Source organism: Xenopus laevis, chromosome 2L (assembly GCF_017654675.1).
Source record: "Xenopus laevis strain J_2021 chromosome 2L, Xenopus_laevis_v10.1, whole genome shotgun sequence".
Classification (NCBI taxonomy): Eukaryota; Metazoa; Chordata; class Amphibia; order Anura; family Pipidae; genus Xenopus; species Xenopus laevis.
In genome coordinates this window covers 70,714,603-70,735,728 of record NC_054373.1, presented here as the reverse complement: position 1 = coordinate 70,735,728, position 21,126 = coordinate 70,714,603, and the positions used below count along the sequence as shown (strand labels likewise).

At 41.8% G+C, this 21,126-nt stretch overlaps 1 protein-coding gene across 1 annotated transcript in view; it reads left to right on the top strand.

Moving 5' to 3' along the window:
* Positions 1-21,126, top strand: part of LOC108708146 (contactin-2) — a 352,213-nt gene that overhangs the window by 255,817 nt on the left and 75,270 nt on the right. Inside the window, exons 15-18 of the mRNA XM_018246539.2 lie at positions 1,221-1,379; positions 1,986-2,135; positions 2,385-2,455; positions 8,065-8,299. Of these exons, the coding sequence (XP_018102028.2) occupies positions 1,221-1,379; positions 1,986-2,135; positions 2,385-2,455; positions 8,065-8,299 (615 nt within the window). The remainder of the gene's footprint in view (positions 1-1,220; positions 1,380-1,985; positions 2,136-2,384; positions 2,456-8,064; positions 8,300-21,126) is intronic.

Sequence of the window (21,126 nt, the reverse complement as noted above, 5' to 3'; positions counted from 1 at the left end):
CAGAGTATTAAATAATAGCTCGTACGTCCTGTAAGCTAGTAAGGACATGAAGGGAACAATTAGCAATACAACAAATTACCATTTTAACCATTTTTTCCATGGGGCTGATCCAGTGGCATCCAATCATCATCCTTGTTTTATCATAACTGTGTCACTATTTCCATCTTAGGGACAGACTCGAGGGAACGAAACCTGTATAGGGGAGAGTGGGACTTAGGCAAGGGACCCCTTCCCCCAGGGCTTTAGGTAGTTTGTCACGTAGCTGGGGCTGTCTGCCACCCCAGCCCCCCTTCCCTCCCTCTGGACACATACAAAGGGAACAAAGGGAGAGATACCTGGTGGCGGGAAAAAAGGGGGCGGGCTGGGGGAGGTAAAGGGGGCTGGTGCAGAGAAGGGACAGATGCTTAAGGAGGAAACCAAGCCAGGAGCAGCAGACTAATTTTTGTTTTCGTACGTCCTGTAAGCTAGTAAGGACATGAAGGGAACAATTAGCAATACAACAAATTACCATTTTAACCATTTTTTCCATGGGGCTGATCCAGTGGCATCCAATCATCATCCTTGTTTTATCATAACTGTGTCACTATTTCCATCTTAGGGACAGACTCACAGTCTCAGTACAATAGCCAACTAAGGTACATCTACTGTGTCAGCACAGTGTCCAGAATAGTATTGGTGCTGTGGTTACTAAAACTATAAGTGTCTTTCTTAACCTTGCACTAAGAATACTTGTGACTTGAGACAACGGATGTAATCCTTGTTCTGTGCAAACATTCTACAACCCTAATAAAAGAATGGCCTTTAACCTTGAGCTTCTTCTACAACACAGCAATTCTGTGTCATGTTCTTTGATCTTTGTTCTCTGATAATAACCACTTATGGCTTAAATAGAAAACCCTGATATCTACCCACACCACCACCCCCAACCACTAAGGACTGCTCTGATTGTTAGATACAACTATATGCATTTGACACATATGATGTTTGATTCACAGCTGATCAAATAAAACATGTGATATGGCATGCATTTCAGTTGAATGTACATGGTTCCTTTTACTAGCTCTTTATCCTTTATGAGTTGGCACCAAAATTGATTGGGATCAAGGACAACTGGTCGTTCTCCCTCTTGTTGCCCATTAGATCTGCCATTGAGCACTTGCATTTTCATACACTGTTTTGCCTATTTGATCTTCTTTGTCCTTGTGTCTTACCCACTACAGGACCACCTGGTCCTCCTGGAGGGGTGGGGGTAAAATATGTTGGAGAAACAACAGTTCAATTGAGTTGGAGCCGTGGATTTGATAATCATAGTCCTATAAGTCGCTATGTGGTGCAGATCAGGGAGCCACTCACAGAAACATGGATATTAGCACGGACAGGTCAGTACCCGTAAAGCAAAATTAAAATATCCATGTGCTCCTTATGTAAATTAATAATGTCATTAGCTGGAGCTGAAGGGCATCAAAGTGAAGTTGTGTCCTACTCGTAATATCGTAATATGGCGTGGTAAGTACAAAAACAGTATAAGTGGGTGTTGCATACGTAAAATAGTGTATATACAGAATGATATGAATGTTCTTGACTATGACCTGGGAAAGTATGTTTTATTTAGCTTCTAATTAAGTTAACCATTAATTATTTGTGCACATTTTTATGCGAATGATACTTCCCCCATTCGATAAAAATCAAACTACAGCAAATAGCATGCTGTGTACTATCTGTAAAGTGGTACAGTTCAATTTGAAGGTCAGTTTAAATCATGTGGAAATACACAATTTTCTTAATAATATACATGGGTTGCATATTTTGTTGTCAGTGGTTATGGAGGATATTACAGCTTGTTTAAAATTGATTTAGTATGTTATATTAAAAGGATCATTTTAAGTTTGAGACATTTATATCATTAAAAATTAAAAATGTCTTTTCTATTTTCTTTTGTGGGCTTTATATTTACTGAATAGACCTCAATTTGTTTCTACATACAGATCCTCCTACTGTGGAGGGTAATGCAGAGTCAGCTCTTGTGGTTGGGCTAAATCAATGGACAGATTACTTGTTACGAGTAGTGGCCAGCAACATTTTGGGAGAAGGGGATCCTAGTGCCCCTTCTGCTTTGATCCGGACAAAAGAAGCTGGTAAGTTATTCAATTTGTGGTAAGTATGGAACGCTAATGCTCTATTGGGATAAAAGTGATAAGCACATAGAGCTTGTATTTAATGAGTGTAATGATGATATAATCTGTGCCTCAAATGTTATAACTAAGTGTTCAGTCTAGAGATTAATGACACCTTTCACATTCATCTCCTTATATTTTATGTGCAACCAATTCCTTAACATTGTATAAATTAGACAGTGCCTATTTTTTTCATTTTTCTGACTACAGCTCCCAATGTGGCTCCATCGGGAGTTGGTGGAGGGGGAGGAGCTCCAAATGAGTTGACCATTAACTGGAAGGTGAGTGACGGTGAATTAGGTAAAAAATTTTATGCATGCAATGTGGCTAGTGTGGCATTTATTTTAATCTACAATAAAGTTGGCTAATAAATAGCACACAAACTCCACTGTTAAAATAAATTTTTTTATTTTTGAATGCTAATTTTCTGTATATACTTAAAATATCATTTAAAAAATGTCATAAAACAATTACGATTGCTTCCCTTAGCACAGGGATGTCATTTTATTATAATATATATGAGTGATTTGTGAAAAAATGACTGACTATATAGAAAAAGGTGTACAATACTGCTCTCCAACGGTGTTGCTGGTGTTTATAAAAAGGTAACTAATATTTTATAAATCACATTTGCACATTTTATGCTTTATCATTTAACATCAATAAGACTGAAAAGCACAGGCTTAAAATACAGCATATAAATCCTGGAATTTGCCTCACATTGATGGTTGTGGCAATGACCGGTTGTTAACGAACTAACACATTAATCAATTCAGATATATGTGTCAGTTTTCAAAATGAGTTAGAGCTAGCTCTAAATACATCTAGCAAAGAGAGCAATGTATTAGACCTACTTAACAATCCAAATTTGACCCTGACTTCTGCGTTAAGAGAGAATGAGAGACAGAGACAGATTGTTGAAAGGGGAGTAGTGAAGAGTAACTTGTTTCAGAAACTGTATAATATTGATTATATTTAGAAAGATTCTTTAGAAAGATTTCCATGAGATGAAGCTTGTATTAAATGTTCTTTTTCGCAATACCCTTTAAGGATTTAGACAAGGGATCTCCAAGCTTTAAAACCCATGAGCAACATTCAGAAGTAAAAGGAGTTGGGGAGCAACACTAGCATGAAAAAATGTTCCTGGGATAACAAATAAGGGCTGTGATTGGCCATTTAGTAGCCCATATGTGGATTGTCAACCCACATTGAAGCTCTGTTTGGCAGCACACCTTGTTTTTATGCAACTTAATCTTGCCTCCAAGCCAGGAATTCAAAAATAAACACCTGCTTTGAGGCCACTGGGAGCAACATCCAAGGGGGTTAGAGAGCAACATGTTGCTCGTGAGCTACTGGTTGGGGATCACTGATTTAGACAAATCTTTTACTTACTGGAACAAGCCAATTTGGAGAAACCGCACACCTCACAAACCCAAACAGAGTTTCCTGGTGCTCAGTGGTAGGGGAATCGGCAAACGCCCAGCCAAGGTACGTAGAAGGATCACCGGCACACAGGAGTTTGGTTAAGCAGGACAAGTCCTTGCAATTTTATTAATGCAGTGCAACATTTCGGGGCACGCCCCTTTGTCAAGCATAGTGTGGACGTAGTGCAGGCATTATTTAAACAGTGTTCAATTAACATACAATTAACAACCATGTGGTAAAAAAGTGTAAAACTTTATATAAATAATTACATACACAAAAATTTCAGACACAAGTCCCAGTGGCACTCTGCTTGTAGTACTTACTGGAACAAAACAGAACAGATTCGAACATCACTGTAAAATGTGTATATAGCGGAAATTGAGTCTGTTTGCCCTGAATTTGGTAGGCCAGGTGAATTGAGTTTTTGATCCATTGTTCCTTTGGATATATATGGATTGTCAAAAATACTGGATAAATCAATCTAATTACTTTCTAAAGCCTCAGTCCAAGGGGTTAAGGACAGATTCAAGGTGTGTCTGTAAGTTGGACCAGTGCTGTCCAACTTGCGAGCACCTTGTTTCTAACTTTCTTAATGGCACCTGCATTCACACACCCTTCAGATTAAGACTGTTAAAAGAAACTGCATTTATTCCATATTGACACCTCAGGTTCAGGCTGTAGGCATCCACACTAATGAATGATTTGACTTAGCGAGCAGTGCAATGATGGTACCTGCCTGCTGCATGTAAATACAGCTGTCCTTGACTGAGTGAGAGAGAGCTCTAGCATGGTTCTGATTGCTACATATGCCTGTCCAATGCTGCCTGTGCCTGTTTCCTATGCCTGACCTACAGTGAGTGCCTTAAAGAAGAAATCAACCTGTAGGGAAAAACCCCCTACCCCCCACACCAGGTATCCCTCCCTCCTCCCCCCCCCCCCCGGGGAGATGCCTCATACTCCATACTTACCCTTTGGCGCAGATTCAGTGAAGTTCCATGCGTCCATCTTCGGCTCCTCTGTAAGATGACTGAGAGATTGTTATTTCTGTGCAAGCGCAGTTGGAGCAGTTTGCCGGTTTGCAACAACTGCGCATGCAAGGAATTACACGGAAATTGCTGATCTCTCAGTCAGCTTACAGAAGGAGCCTGAAGATGGATGCGTGGAACTTCGCTGGAAGAATCCATATGGAGTATGGGGTATCTCCCCGGTGCGGTAGTTAGCCTGGGGGGAGGAGGGAGGGAGGTTTTTTTCCCCACAGGTGAGCTTGATCTGGGGGTTATTGTCAGGATTTGAAAGCTGTTGCTCTAGGGGTTTCCTTTTTTTTCAAAATTCACTTGAAAAAAGGTATAAAAAACTATGTAAAATAAACAGGGAATTTATCGGAAGTTCAGGCGGAAGTTGATCGAAGAAAAAGCATGTAAAAAAATTATGCCATTTTTTTTCATGGTGATGCCTGGCAATGTGTGACAAATTATTCTGCCGTTTTTCACACCACTTAATAAATCTGCCTCATAATGTTGGGTGGTCAGTGTCCTTTAATTATGTGGGATGATGTCATTTGGAGGCCCATTTATCAAAGGTCGAATTTCGAATGCATGTAAATTTTCTGCCGAACTGAAATTTCGAATCGTATTCGAGTTGTATTCAAATTGAGTTTTTCTCCCGAAAAAAAAACTTGAATGTCAGGAAGGCTATTAACATCTACAAATGGCTCAACTGACCTCTGACAGTGACTTGTAAATTAACCCACCAGGTTTTAGGTGGTGAATATTTAAATTAGGACTGTTTCCATGGTCCAGGTGTGATAAATCACATGTAAATCATCATGTAAATTTACATTTGAATTGGATGATTAAAATTCGAATGTATGAATTTTGACACTCAAAAATCTGATCTACTGCTTAACCACCCTTCATAATTGCCTATTTAATGTCCATAGAAAGATATGTTGCTGCTGTGTTACCATTGGACTTTAAAAAATAAATTGATAAAATGGTTTCTCTGCAGTGTTATGGCATGCTTCTGTTATGTCACTGTTGAACTGGTTATGTCCTAGCCAGGTAATATTTCAATGCCTGGACAAAGTCAAGTTTGTGGAGGGAAAGTTCACTGGTACTTTTGGGTCTTGGACACAGTGGAGGCAATGTAATATCTTAATTTAAAGGGGAACTAAAGTCTAAAATAGAATAATGCTAGAAATGCTGCATTTTGTATACTAAACATAAACATGAACTTACTGCAACAGAAGCCTAATTGAACAAATGATTTATGTTATCAAAGTTGGCGGCAGGGGGCTGTCATCTTGTAACTTTGTTATACATCTTTGTAAGACCAACACCACACACATACTCAGTGTGGTCTGGGCTTCAGTTGTGAGATTAATCTTAGGGATCGTCATAAATTATCAAAACAGCACAAGTCAAATAATTTCTGCCATAGAAACGATATAGCAAGACTGATTAATAATCAGAATATGCAGACTGCCCTGGGTCTGCGGATACAAATCTCTACACAGTCGCCGGCTGCTTTATAGGGAAACAAACAAAGCTGCTTGAGGTCAGGGAAGTAAGGTTGGGGGCCTCCCTCCTGCTGTTTCAAAGTATGATCATTTCCCTGCAGAGCAGTTAGGGACCGTCGGAAAAAAATCTGCAGCTGTCGAGTAAAACAAAGGGGGTATTTCACTGCATACAGTAAGGTGTTTTATAAAACGGTACACATTTTTAAATTAAAGTATACTGGAGATAGATTTCTTTTTTATTAAATAAAGTAAAAATGGGATTTTATTTTTTTGCCTTTACATCCCCTTTAATGAAAATCATAAACAAGTTTGGTTAAGTCTGAGGCTATCCTGAGACCTCTTTGTCCACATAAAAATGCACAGAGGCAGTATACAGAGAGAATTACAATTTCCAAAACCCTTTGGGCTGAGGTAATGGCAACCATGAAGGCCACATTTCAAGAAAGAAACTTTAGGCTGACTGAATGCAGTTCAAATGGTGCTTTCTAGAGAGCTCTCTTGAAAATAGATGGAAATGGTGGGGTGGAAATGCGGAGCATCCTGAATGAAAGTCTTAACATCCTGCAAAAGTGTCAGTGGTGGTTACAGCAAGACGGAATGGGTAGAATTATGTAACTTTATGGAGCTGTCTAAGACACAATCATATCAGCTGAGGAAAATTGTATCTTTCTGTTTGCTGCAGGTAATCTCTTTTTTTTCTAGCCTGCAACAGGGAGTCAGAATGAGGGAGAAACAAACCAGAGACACCAAAATGCAAGATGGCTCAATTGGGGGAATATAAGGCATGACTGAAACCCAGATGCTGACAGCCCATATGATATGCATAAGCATAAGAGCCTGCTCGATCGTGCCCCAGTGTAGAGAGTGTGAAAAGGCAGTACTGCAGTATGCTTATTATTTAACCTAGAATTAAGGATGAGCTAAATAGTTGCTGGATTTTTCAGAGAAACAAACACATATACTGAATAGTAAAAACGTGTCTTGCAGTGTTAAAAATTGTCGCACAGTCTGAAAAATTGTCACATGAAAACGCTGGTTGACTATAATGCATTGCCACAAGCTGTCAGACTTTCTCCTTCTTTCCAAACTTTCAAGCGCTCCTTAAAGACCCACCTGTGTATCAACCCATGTGTATCAAAATGACAAAGTGTTTATATAATCCTAATGTCTCAATTGTACCCTAACCTTTAGTTTGTAAACTCTAATCTCTAGGTCCTTCTAACCCTATTGTACTCTGTAATCCCTGTTTGTTATCCACCATTTATTCCCTGTTTGCTATAACTGCAGTAAAGCACTGCCTATCTTGACAGCGCTATATAAATAAATGATGATGATGAAATGATGATTTATCAAAAACTGAAGAGGGAGAACATTTAGTTGGGAAGAGGTGGAGAATTATCCCTGTTAAGTTTTATTGTATTGTTATCCTGACTCCTTAGATGGAAGCCAGAGTTAAGCCTTTGGTAGACCACATGCTTTTTAGGGACAACCATGAAAAAAGATTATTAATGTGAAACAGCTGATATTCATTATTTATTGTTTGTTCTAATTAAAAAATCCAGATGGATAATAATTTCATCTTTCTGGTTTCAGTATTGTGACCCATGAATCAAAATTTTTTTGTAACAAAAATGTAATGCAAAGAGTTGTTAGTTGTATTTTGAATAGTATTACTTTGACCATTATATGTTTCTATATAATATTAGCAGTAATAAGAATACTTGTTGCCTAAAGTACTTCAGAGATATAGCCCATGCATAGTTTTATAAGTAATGTAAATAAATCTAATTATAGATCACTTTTTATTGCAATATAATGTTCTGCTTTATTTTTTTCCCTTTCTTCCAAACTTTGCTCTGTAGTGGTAGGAGAACTCTAGAGACTACAAATGCATGAAATACCTTCTTAATTAACATAGAAAAATAATCACATGCCTTTTTGTTGCAGCCAATTGGAAGGCAATACCAAAATGGAGATGACTTTGGATACATTATTGCATTCAAAAGAAAAAATGAGACCACATGGCAAACAGTTAGAGTTCCGGGGGAGCAGTCACAGCAGTATGTGTACCGTAATGAGACCATTTCTGCCTATACCCCTTTTGATGTCAAGATCCAAGGATATAACCGTAAGGGAGAGGGTCCTTTCAGTCGAGACACTACTGTTTATTCAGCAGAGGAAGGTATATGTTACCAATGTCTATATTTGGGCTGAAGCAAAAGACAAGGAACGTATTAGTCAAATTGCATACAATGCCTTTAAATTCTTAAAGAGGCAGTCTATTCCCTTTTTGACCATTAAGGTGAATAAAGACACACATATACATCTACATATAGAAACCTGTATTAACTGCTATTTGATCTAGATGAAGGCAAAGACACCAGTCCCTGGATCAACTAGTACTTTGAGCTATCTTCCATAACCCTGTATTTCCTCACTTGCTAAAAAGCCATCCAACACTATATTGAATCTATCTAATGTATAAGCCAGTGCAACTGATTCAGGGATAGAATTCCACAAATTCACAGCTCTTATTGTAAAAAAAAAAACCAATTTCTGAATATCTAGACCAGTGATCCCCAACCAGTGGCTCTCGAGCAACATGTTGCTCACCAACCCATTGGATGTTGGTTGCATGAAAACCAAGTGTATTGCCAAACACAGCCTCCTTTAGGTTGCCAGTCCACATTGGGACAGCCAATAGCCACAGCTGATAGTTGGCACCTTCAGGAACTTTATGCATGCTTATGTTGCTCTCCAACTTCTTTTACATTTGAATGTGCCTCATGGGTAAAAAAGACCCCTCATCTAGACAGAACAACCCCACTGCCCAGCTTGTTACTTAACTCATCATAAAAAGCTATCATGCTGATTACTGCTTATAATGCCATTCTCCAGGACATTTTTTTGAATGTGATCACTTAACAAGCCTTCAAATAATTTGCCCACCACAGATGTTAAATTTACTGAACCATAATTGACAGGCTGAGATTGTAAACCCTTTTTAAATATGGGAATTACATCAGCTTTCCTCCAATCCATAGGTACCATATCAGATGAAAGCGAGTCTGAGAAAATCAGAAATAGAGTCCGGTCTAAAGCTAAACTAAGCTCGCTCAATACACGAGGGTGTATTCCATCTGGCCCTGGTGCCTTATTCACATTTATTTGGAGTAAAACTTTATATACCATGTCCTGCATCAGCCACTGATTAGATTGAGCTGATCCAACAGTACAGCTATCGGGGGGGGGGGGGTCTTGGAACTCCTCTATTGTATATAGTGGAAGATCATAGAAAGCATGAACTTTTGAAATATAAGGACAAGCTTACCACTTTCCACAAGTAGTCCGGGTGCTCATGCTCCAAACCCTCAGCAAAGGGGGAATACATACAAAAAATGAAATTTGATAAAGTAGTACAAAAATCTTTATTTACATCTTGTATAAAAAATAATATATTCTTATGGATCATGTAATCCTTTTCGTTATTGTGTCTGGTTCCACTTCAGAGTTAAGCCCCCGCCAGACCTGCAGACTTTCACAATTATAACATAGGACTCTGGAGAACCAAAGTGTTGATTCAGTGATTCATTTTATTCATACAGTGCACATTTATTCATACAGTGCACTGTATGAATAAAATGAATCACCGAATCTCCAGAGTCCTATGTTATAATTATAAAAAATAATAGCCTGACGTGTTTCGCACTTAATCATAGGCTTTATCTATTGTATACACTGAAGAAAATAATTGTAATTACTATATTTAAATGATATGAACATACTGTATGGGACTATGCAAACAGCCAGTTTAGTATTATGTTTTTTAATTTACTTATTTGCATGATAATCTGTTTTCACAATAAATTCTCAGAGATGGCACCCTAATCTGAGAAAAAATGGGAAGATCAAGTCAAGTGGATTTTATTGTAATTTCAGCCTTATACAGTAAATACAGTACATAGTTAACATTGTTGGAGATACTAGAAATTATTAGATGTATTTACAGGGCAAACTATCCTATGCTTTCAAGGATAGCAAGCATTGCTGGGCCAATTATCCATAATTAACAGTAGGGAATAGATGCCGAATTAAAGCACAAATGAAAGCTATTTACCTAAAATTTAAGCACTGTCTCATTGCTAGGGTTGCATGTGACATAACCCTAAAAAACAAAACATGGCTGCCTTCACTGGTACAAAGTAGCTAAAAAATTTTGAAAGCTTCTGAAGCATCTCAGTTTACAAGCACATAGCTGCATTGTTATTACATACTGAGTTATTTAATTTTTGTCTTTGACTAATCCTTTAACAGGACAATGATTTTGTCTTTCCTGCCTCAGCCCACTGATTGGGTCATATAGATGGACTGCATTGACAGCCTTGGCCGATGGAGACTAACTGAGGGACATAATTTTCCCATAAATGAGGAATTGCTTCAGCCTCCTACATAAGTTACCCAAGAGACCATTGGCCTATAGGCATCCATATGGGCCAATTCACAGACAAAAAGTACCCATATAGCTAGGTCTAAACCATCACCCATAATCAGAATTCAATAAGGGCAAAAGGCGGCACTTTGAGGAACAATTCACTAAATAAACTTCCATTGAATAATAGATATGGGCCCTTTCAGAAGGTGGGCAGATACACAGATACATTTGAGCATCCTAAACATACCACTATAAGTTCCTGGTTCTGAGAGGTCAAAGGAGATCTTTGGACCTTATCGAGGAACCAGAGCATGCATGAAAATATAAGAGAAAATGTTTTGTTCCTTTATAAAGGACTAAAGTTTGCCCCCAGATGCGGACCCAATACATTTTAAATATACAGTATACTGATGTACATAAATGTGTCCAACAACTTAAATTAAAAAGGCACTATTGAGAACTAGAGGAGAGGAAACACAAACATCACAAGAAGGTACCCCATTAAAAACTCTCACATTTGATTTCCCTAAGTTTAAGATAAATAATTTTTGTCCCAAGTTCTATCATAAATTGGTACAAAATTATAATTTTGTACCAATTTATGATAGAACTTGGGATACAACATTTGTTCAGTAAACCTTGGTTTATTGATAAAATGCCCTACAAGCCCTAATGGACAAGCAGACAAAGGATGGTTGGTTTTACAGGATGTGTGACTATTATAGAGAAGTTTGGAAAATTCTAAGAGATGGCATTACAAGGTACAAGGTATTACTATCTCTTAGAATTTTCCAAACTTCTGTCAAAGGACATGCTATGGTCAAGTGTCCAGTAATGAAATTTTGTTAAATTTTGGTTTATCCAACTCCCTAGATTAGCTATTTATTATCATACAATATATTTGTTAAATATGATTGGAGTACTTCCTTGGAAAGCATCTTATCATTGGCTAAGCTGTGTATAATGATACACATGCATTTCACATGATATGGCTGCCTAAACCCCTGAAGAAGAATCTGGCTGCTGAGAGCCCATATACAGACCCACTGCAAGAATTTTTAGTGAGGGGCATACAATTCATTCTTATATATGGCAATATGGGAGGACAAATATATCTGGGTGTCAGTGAGATTCAAAGCCCACATTATCACCTATATGAGATACAGTACATTGATGATTTGTTATTTGTGTACGATGAGTTTATGGATTACATCAACACTAATGATTATAATCTTCGGTTTATGACACCTACACAAGAAACACATTACGTATATGTAACACTTTTTCTTCTACGTCCCTCCATGTCAGTACACATGGGGCATTGCCCCTCCCAGATCTGGAGGTAGGACCTATAACATAGCCAATCAAAATGAATCATGACCTATAAGACCACATGACTTCCTCCTCACCACAGTTATTTTTTGTCCTACTGGACAGGGAGGTAGGATCTCCCTCCTCACTTTTTATTTTTTGTTGAATTTTGAGAGAAATCAAACACAGTTTTTGTTTTTTGTTTTTCTTTTGTATTTTCTTTTTGTTTATTTATTTATTTTTTACCTCTGTGTAGACACAGAGGGATGATTCCCAGGTAATGGAGAAGATTTTACCTGATGCCTCAAGACGCATAATCTGTAAATTATCGCTTATTGGGAAGAAGCGCAGGTGTGGACATATCCATGGTCCTAGCCCTGTGCTAAAATAGCCCCCCCTGCTATATGCCCAGCGAGGCACAAGATTCAATCTAGTGCTTTTTGGGAAGAGACACATTTGTGGGCTTCCCACATTATTACCTGTGAGCCTTTTGTTTTTTCTTCTGCATTTTTATTTATTTATTTATTTTTGCTTATTTTTTACCTCTGTGTGGACACAGAGGGATGATTCCCAGGTAATGGAGAAGAATTTACCTGATGCCTCAAGACGCATAATCTGTAAATTATCGCTGATTGGGAAGAAGTGCAGGTGTGGGCATACCATGGTCCTAGCCCTGTGTTAAAACAGCCCCCCTGCTATATGCCCAGCGAGGCACAAGATTCAATCTAGTGCTTTTTTGGGAACAGACACAGGTGTGGGCTTCCACATTGTTACCTGTGAGATTTTTGGACTCCCCTTTTCTTTTGAGTTATGTGAGACTTTACAGAACTCTACAGAACTTCTGCAAAAGGGCCGTGGGTATGCATATGGGCTAGTTATAACTGCCTGAAGCTGGTGAGTATGATGCTTCATTATCTACTGTGTGTAGTGCACTGGGAAGTCTGCATGCTAATTAGCTAATTATGTCCCTCAGCTGAGAGCTATTGGGGCTTTGGCTGGAGTTTCCATCCAGCTAATTAGCCACTCTGATAAGGTGGAGGTGTGCCTTCGCCCCGTTGCTATTGCTGTTTAATATTTTAAGCCTTGTATGGGTGAACCTGCATCCTTTATGCAGACACAGAAGTTATATTGGCTCATGTTACTAAGGCACCTCCAGGAAGGGCTAGAGGTTGCACTGATCAAGCAATATGGCACCTCCTTCTTATGAGTCTGCTCTTAACAAGCAGTGTTCCACCTGGATATTCCTGCTGACAAGCCTGAGCTATCTGGTAAGGTGCCTGTGTTCCCTTGACTTCTTGTATTATCTGAAGTCTTATGTTGTGAGCTGGCATCCTCTGTGCAAAATACAGTATTGGCTCTTGCTACACTTTAAGTACTGGCTGGTGAATCCCTCTGCCTAAGCAGTGTGGTACCTGAATCCAGAGATTTTGATTTCTCAGTATCCATTGTGTATTTGAAACATTAATTTCACTGGGAAGTCTGCATGTTAATATGCTTAATATGTCCCTCAGCTGAAAGCTATCAGGGCTTTGGCTGGAGTTTCCATCAAGCTAACTAGTCACTATCTGGTAAGGTGCAGGTGTTCCTTTGGCCCCTTTGCTATTGCTGTTTAATATTTTAAGTTTTGTATGGGTGAACCTGCATCCTCTTGGCTGACACAGTGGTTATATTGGCTCATGTGCTCAAGCAGTATGGCACCTCCTTCCTTTCTTATGAGTCTGCTCTTAACAAGCAGTGTTCCACTGGACTGGATATTCCTGCTGACAAGTCTGAGCTATCTGGTAAGCTGCCTGTGTTCCTTCTTATATTATATGAAGTCGTATGTTGTGAGCTGGAGTCCTCTGTGCATAATGCAGTTACACAAGGTACTAAGTCTGCATGTTAATAAGCTAATTATGTCCCTCCACTGAAACCTATCCAAGTTCTAGCTGAAGTTTCCAACCTGCAGACTTTTCATTGCTATCAGGTAATGGACAGATACTCCTCAGTTTGCTACTGTTGTTTCTATTGTCCTCTGTGCAGACACAGGTTATATTTGCCTTTTTATTACACTGGGTGCTTGCAGGGTTGGCTGGAGGCTTGCACTGCTGAAGCAGTATGGTAGCCCCTTCCTTCCTTACATTGAGTCTGCTCAGTGCTGTAACCAGATGTCATTGGGCCCCACAGCAAATTCATTTTAGGGCCCCTAACAGATCCAGAGGTTGTGCTTTTTTACCAATACTTATTGAAATTGCTCTTTATTTGGGCCTCATGGGTCCCTATACATTTTGGGCCCACCTGCAGCCGCAGGGTCTGCTTCCTCTTTAGTTACGCCCCTGAGTCTGCTCCTTAGAAGCAGTCTGCCACCAAGGATCTGTCTGGATTATTCCTACTGTCTAGCGCATATTATCTGGTTTGGTGCCTGTATTCCTCTGACTTCTTGTATAGTTGTCATCTGAGGTCTTAGGTTTGTGAGCCCGAGTTCTCTGCGCAGACACAGTAGGTAAGTGTGCTCTTATTACACCTGGTATTTCCAGGACCGGCTAGGGGTTTGTTCTGCTGTAGCAGCATTGTGCCCCATTTTTTCCTATGATGTTTCCACACTTAACAGGCAGTGTTCCGAGTTATAATGGTGTCTTTTTGTGTGATGTAGGCCTTCTCTTAGATATTCTATTCCCATCTGGTGGCTTTTGTTGGGAGCTCAGTTGTAGTTATACTACATCTACTGAGTTTTTGTGACTGTAGGTTTCCCTTCTTTAATTGTTGGTGGATTAAAGGGCACTTACTGTTATGTCTATTGGCACCTTAACATGCTTGAAGCCAGCTTGTACTCTATGGTCCTTTGTGTGGCCTTGGGCATCTCGCCAGGGAGCTGGGTTTGTGTGGCCTCTGGCTTTCATTTTGGCCCTTGGCTTGGGTTAGAGCCCTTGTTTTGGTCCATGGCTTTTTACCATGGTCCTCGGCTCCTGGGTCTGCTGGCCTTTTACAAGGGCCCTTGTTCTACTGGCCTGTTGCATGAGCCTTTGGCTCATGTGGTCTTTTACCCTTGGCACATTTGTTTGGTTGTCCTTTTACCTGGGTTATTATGGCTGCGGGCCTGTTTTCATGGCCCTTAACTTAGGTGCTTGCTTGCCTTTTACCAGGGTTCTTGGGCTGTTGGCCTTTTCTGTGGCCCCTGGCTAAGGTAGCCGCTAGTTTTTATTATAGTCCTTGTGGGCTTGTGGCTGCCAGTCTTGGCTGTGACCTATGGTGCATAGGTCGCCAGGCTGTGGCGGCTGATAGGCATGGTTACTATTCTTGCTGTGGCCCTTGGTGGGCATGTCTGTTTGCCTTGCGGCAATCCTTGGCAGGACAACAGCCATCGGTTTTGTCTTGTCTGCAATCCTTGCAGGTATGGTTCTGGTTACACCAGCAGTAGGCATGATTGACTATTAGGTTGGATCTAGCATGGGTTGTACCATCAGCTGGTGTTTGCTCTGAGTTTCACAGCCCATAGCTAATTTTGTTGCTGATTGGTATTCAGCAGCTGTGGTTGGTCATATGTTGTTGGCTTACAGCTACATTTTTCTTCTGCCTTACATGCATTGTTTTTCGTCTTGTATGCCACTGCTTATTATCAATAAGGCTGGCTTATGGACCAGGGTTTTGCAAGTTCAACAACTGACGTGCTCCGTTGTTGCATGTATGGAAATTGACTTTTGTGTCAGGTGCTAGTGCAGTTGGTTACCTTGTCCCTAAGGGTGGCATTCACAATAGCTGGCTTATTTACTATTGCTTGTGTATTCGAATTCCACTCTGGTTTTTTGCATCTTGGCCTGCTAGTGTGACAATGGCCTTGCACATCTATGTTGGAATACATAATAGCTGGCTGGTCCACCACTGGTTGCATGTATGGTGGCTGGCTCTCTGCCAGTGGATTGTGCATCATTGCTGGTTGGTACCAGTTTTTGTAAGCTATAAGCTTCTGGCATGCCTGATTTTGGATTGTGATCCCAGCTGTTGGCTGGTTCAGTAGCTTCTATGTATGGTCACAGATTTGGTTCAGTTTTTGCATAAACTGTATCATTGTGCAGCTTGAGCTGTAGTGGCCTCGGCTTTTGTGGGTGTTTTCTAGAACTGTAATTGGCTTGGGTCCAATTGCTTGCTTATGTAGCAGTTGGCTGGGGCAACAGCATAGCTTACTGGTAGATGGCTTTAAGTCACATTGGTTGGTGCAGCAGCTTATCCTTGTGCTGTTGTATACCCAGTTTAGATTTGGTGGTTGGTGGAGCTACTGGGCTGTACCAGCATGGCTCTACAATGGTTAATGATATGCTGATTTATGATAACCCAGAGTTGGTGTTCATTTAGTTAAGTCTTCATTAGGTATTATTAGCATGGAGTTAGTGGATCTTGGACTGATCTCTGGTGTAGAGGTGACTCCGGTCAACACTGGTTTGAGCTGCTTCCATTAAGATGCAGGACCAGGCTAATGTGGGCCAAGTCTTTTTAGGGCCACTTGCTATTGCTGAGGATCGTGTATTTCTCCAGCACTGGTGATAGATGCATTCAAGTTGTGTTTAGTTTCTGATCTGATTGATTTCCTGGTGGTTTCTAGGGTGTTTTAGTTCTGAGATGGCTATTGCCATCATTCTGGTTTTGTCCTAGGGCACTTTTTTGTTTTAACAGTTGCAGGATTTTTGTTCTTCCCCAGGTGGAGTTGTGTCAGATAACCATATTGCAGGTATCCCTCTAGTCACTGAGGGAACCTTTTTAAACAGAATATGTTTATTCTTAATCTGCAATGCTTGATCCTCAAGTACTGGTCTCTGTAATTTTGTGGTTGATTTTGTAGCTCTTGTTAATCGTTTACCATGTCCTAGGACATGTTGTTCTTGTGCCTTTTATCTACCCTTTTCAGGAGATATACATTTTATCAGCTCCCCTGTTGGATGGATGTGATGCTGGCCATTTCTCAGGGCCTCCTTAGCATCAGTTTGGTTTTTGCATTATGTTGGTTATTCCCACCCCTTGTTTTCGGTGCATGGCTTGGTAGATCCCATGTGTACTGACATGGAGGGACGTAGAAGAAATAGAGAATTTTACTTACCTACTTGACGTAAATTCCTTTTCTTCTAGTCCCGACATGTCAGTACAGGGTTTCCCATCCCAATTATTTATTTTGGTTACTGTACTGCTATGGCAAAAGTATAACTGTGGTGAGGAGGAAGTCCTGTGGTCTTATAGGTCATGATTCATTTTGATTGGCTATGTTATAGGTCCTACCTCCAGGTCTGGGAGGGGCAATGCCCCATGTGTACTGACATGTCGGGACTAGAAGAAAAGGAATTTATGTCAAGTAGGTAAGTAAAATTCTCTATTTATTAATCATGAATGGGCTGAGAGTAAATTCCTTTGTAAACCCACTGAAAGAAATGGTCATTTACTACACGACTCTAGTGGCCATGAATTGAATTCTATTAGAAATATTCCCAAGGGACAGTTCCACTGGGCAAATAAAAATTAGAAATTAGATATTTCTAGAAGGCAGGTTTAAAAACAATGTTATAGCACATGGTGGGTTAGGAAATCAAAAGTGTTAGCCTCCAATAAAAAGAGAAATGAGCTTAGCAGTTAAGGCATGCCCAAGGAAAGCTTTTTTTTTTATCTTTAACACTAAATTTAATGATGCCTCTAAATAAAAAAAATAAAAAAATATATAGTAATTAGACATTGACATGTGTTGCTAGCAGATCCCCTGTTCGGCCTGGTGGTTACAGAAAAGCCCCAAGTAACTTCTAAGAAATCCAAAACTGTAAAAAACCTGTTGTTACTTTTCAAGGTATGGGACGTGGTTAATAAACTTGTCAGGCTTGGCCACAGGTGAGTGGCTGGTAGTTAGGAGCCATGGTGCTGTATAACACGAGTACAGCGGGTATTTGAGGTTTTGATAGGCCCGGAAACATGTTATGCAGAATAGTATTTTAATAATGAAAAGTATGGCAGTATAACAGATGAACCAAAAGATAAAAAATATAAGTTCTTACACCGGTCGGTGGTCAAGGGCAGGCAACAATAAAGCAAGTCCGAGAAACAGGCTGAGGTCGGGGGCAGGCTGAAGGCAATAACAAATCCGTATGGCAGGCCGAGGTCAGAGGCAGGCTGATGGCAGAGGGTAGTCCAGTAAACAAGCCGAGGTCAATTACCAGGAGATCCAATAGAGAGCAGGTAAGGGGAACTGTAGCAGAGAACAAAGGCACAGGGAGCAAGGCAGGAATCTCAGGAACAAAGCAGGAATCTCAGGAACAAAAGCAGGAATCTCAGGAACAAAAGCAGGAATATAGCTTGGGAGCTTCAATGATCAAGCACCGGGGTAACATTAGTAACAGGCTTATAAAGGCCCTTAATTATCAAATTACCAACACCTGGTAGAGCAAGAAGGAGGAGGAGGAGGAGGAGGAGGTGAGAAAACATAAAAGGTAGAAAGTCTTTCATCATACCAGTAGAATCAGAATCCAAAGGTCTCCAGTGGCTCAATGAGAAAATGCAGGAGCTTGTAAGTGTAAAGTTCAGAGTTCGATCCCAGGTAGCTCCTGACATTACCCCCCCTCAAGGATCGACCACCGGGCGATCCCAGGATCTGGTGGAACCTTCCTTTTAGCAGAGTTCTTGATTATAGTCCACATATTGTCCAACAGAAAATTATAGTTAAGATTAGCAGAGTACATAGTGAATAAGGCAAGGAAACATGAACATTGTGGCATGTGGATAAATTGAAATAAAGAAAAAGCACATATGAAAAAACTCAATCTTAGAACAAAACAGACAAAAAGAAAGTTGCTCCAAAAATAACCCAAGTGGAGGAAATGGCAAAACTTGTGGAACATCAAAATCAGGGGCCAGGACCGGTAGAATGGCAGAAACATGAGCCACTGCAGGACAGTTGCCAGGAACTTGAACCGCTGCCAAGGAAAGGAACCACAACAGATGGGCTGACAGGAACATGAGCCAGAGTGGCAGAGTTGCCAGGAACTGGTACCACAGCAACGGATGGACAGAGCCAGGAGACAGGATAAATAAATTACCAGAAACGGGAGCCAGTGCAGGAACATCAGCCAGGTTGGAAGCTGTAACAGAAGAGTCGCCAGGGTCGGAAGCCAAATCAGAAGAGTCGCCAGGGTCGGAAGCCAGATCAGAAGAGTCGCAGGGTCGGAAGCCAAATCAGAAGAGTCGGCAGGGTCGGAAGCCAGATCAGAAGAGTCGCCAGGGTCGGAAACCAAATCAGAAGAGTCGCCAGGGTCGGAAACCAAATCAGAAGAGTCGCCAGGGTCGGAAGCCAGATCAGAAGAGTCGCCAGGGTCGGAAGCCAGATCAGAAGAGTTGCCAAAGTCAGCCAGCAGAGCAGAAGAATCAGCCAAGGCACCCATTACAGGTGGCGGACCAGCAGAGGCACCCATTACAGGTGGCGGACCAGCATAGGCACCCATTACAGGTGGCGGACCAGCAGAGGCACCCATTACAGGTGGCGGATTGCCCAGGACAACAGGAAGACCATCATGAACAGCAACAAGACTGGTAGACTCTGGAGCACCAGAACTATCAGATCCCGTAGCAGGTACGGCAGGTCTAGAAGTGGATTTGTCCTTGGGCCCAGAGGCCATAGTACACAGGTCCTCACAGACTGAAGCCGATAAGGCTGCTGGCTCGGAGGCTGGAAGCGGCAAGGCTGCTGGCTCGGAGGCTGGAAGCGGCAAGGCTGCTGGCTCGGAGGCTGGAAGCGGCAAGGCTGCTGGCTCGGAGGCTGGAAGCGGCAAGGCTGCTGGCTCGGAGGCTGGAAGCGGCAAGGCTGCTGGCTCGGAGGCTGGAAGCGGCAAGGCTGCTGGCTCGGAGGCTGGAAGCGGCAAGGCTGCTGGCTCGGAGGCTGGAAGCGGCAAGGCTGCTGGCTCAGAGGCTGGAAGCGGCAAGGCTGCTGGCTCGGAGGCTGGAAGCGGCAAGGCTGCTGGAAGCGGCAAGGCTGCTGGCTCGGAGGCTGGAAGCGGCAAGGCTGCTGGCTCGGAGGCTGGAAGCGGCAAGGCTGCTGGCTCGGAGGCTGGAAGCGGCAAGGCTGCTGGCTCGGAGGCTGGAAGCGGCAAGGCTGCTGGCACAGGAGCTGCAGACGGGACCACTGGCACAGGAGCTGCAGACGGGACCACTGGCACAGGAGCTGCAGACGGGACCACTGGCACAGGAGCTGCAGACGGGACCACTGGCACAGGAGCTGCAGACGGGACCACTGGCACAGGAGCTGCAGACGGGACCACTGGCACCGGGGCTGCAGACGGGACCACTGGCACCGGGGCTGCAGACGGGAGGGCTGGCACCGGGGCTGCAGACTGGAGGGCTGGCACGAGAATGGACAGAGGCAGCTTTCGGGGAGCCGGCACGGGAACTTGCAGCTTTCGGGGAGCCGGCACGGGAACAGGCAGCTTTCGGGGAGCCGGCACGGGAACAGGCAGCTTTCGGGGAGCCGGCACAGGAACAGGCAGTGGCACAGGTTGAGGCAGCCATTGGGATACAGGCACAAAGGCTGGAAAAGGCTGGGGAGCTGGCACAGTTATATTAGAAAAAGAAACAAATTGAGGTTCAGGCCTGAGACTCAGAGAGGCTGATACAGGATCGGTAACGGACATGGTAGCAGACTGAGGAGTAGGTAGAGAGTGGAAGACAGGCTGACACTGGGAGACTAATCGGCCCTTGAACCTAGTGGTAAATGCGGTAGGTATTTCATCCTCATCCGATTCCACATCTTCCCAATCTTCCTCATCAGAAAAATCTGTACAGTCCTCTTCAGTAGAGAAATTCTCCAAATCTTCCTCATCCGATATATTCCCCCAATCAATTTGGAAAGAATCATCTACCTCTGAATCTTCATAGGAAAAGGTAGTAACAGGTTGACAAGTACTTGGTCTTTGTAACTTGGAGCAAAAATGAGAAAACCTTGGAACAGGAGGGGTGAGCTGGAAAGGCTTGGTTTGTTTAACAGAAGAAGAATCCTTGGAAGAAAATAAATTGGAAGCAACTGGCCACAAATCTCCGGTAAATGTTGCCTTTAGAAAAGATAGAAAGGAACAGGGGTCCTCAAAAAATGAGCTTCTTTATCAATACGTGCCTCAGCCCACTCCAAGGCCTTACCTCCCAAAAGAAACAGAATAATTAACTTGCTTATCATATTATCTGGGGCTTCTTTGACAAATGGAACCATAGAAAACTTCTTGCACAAATCAAGTAGATCATGAAAGGAATCATCTTCACCCTCATACCTTTTAATG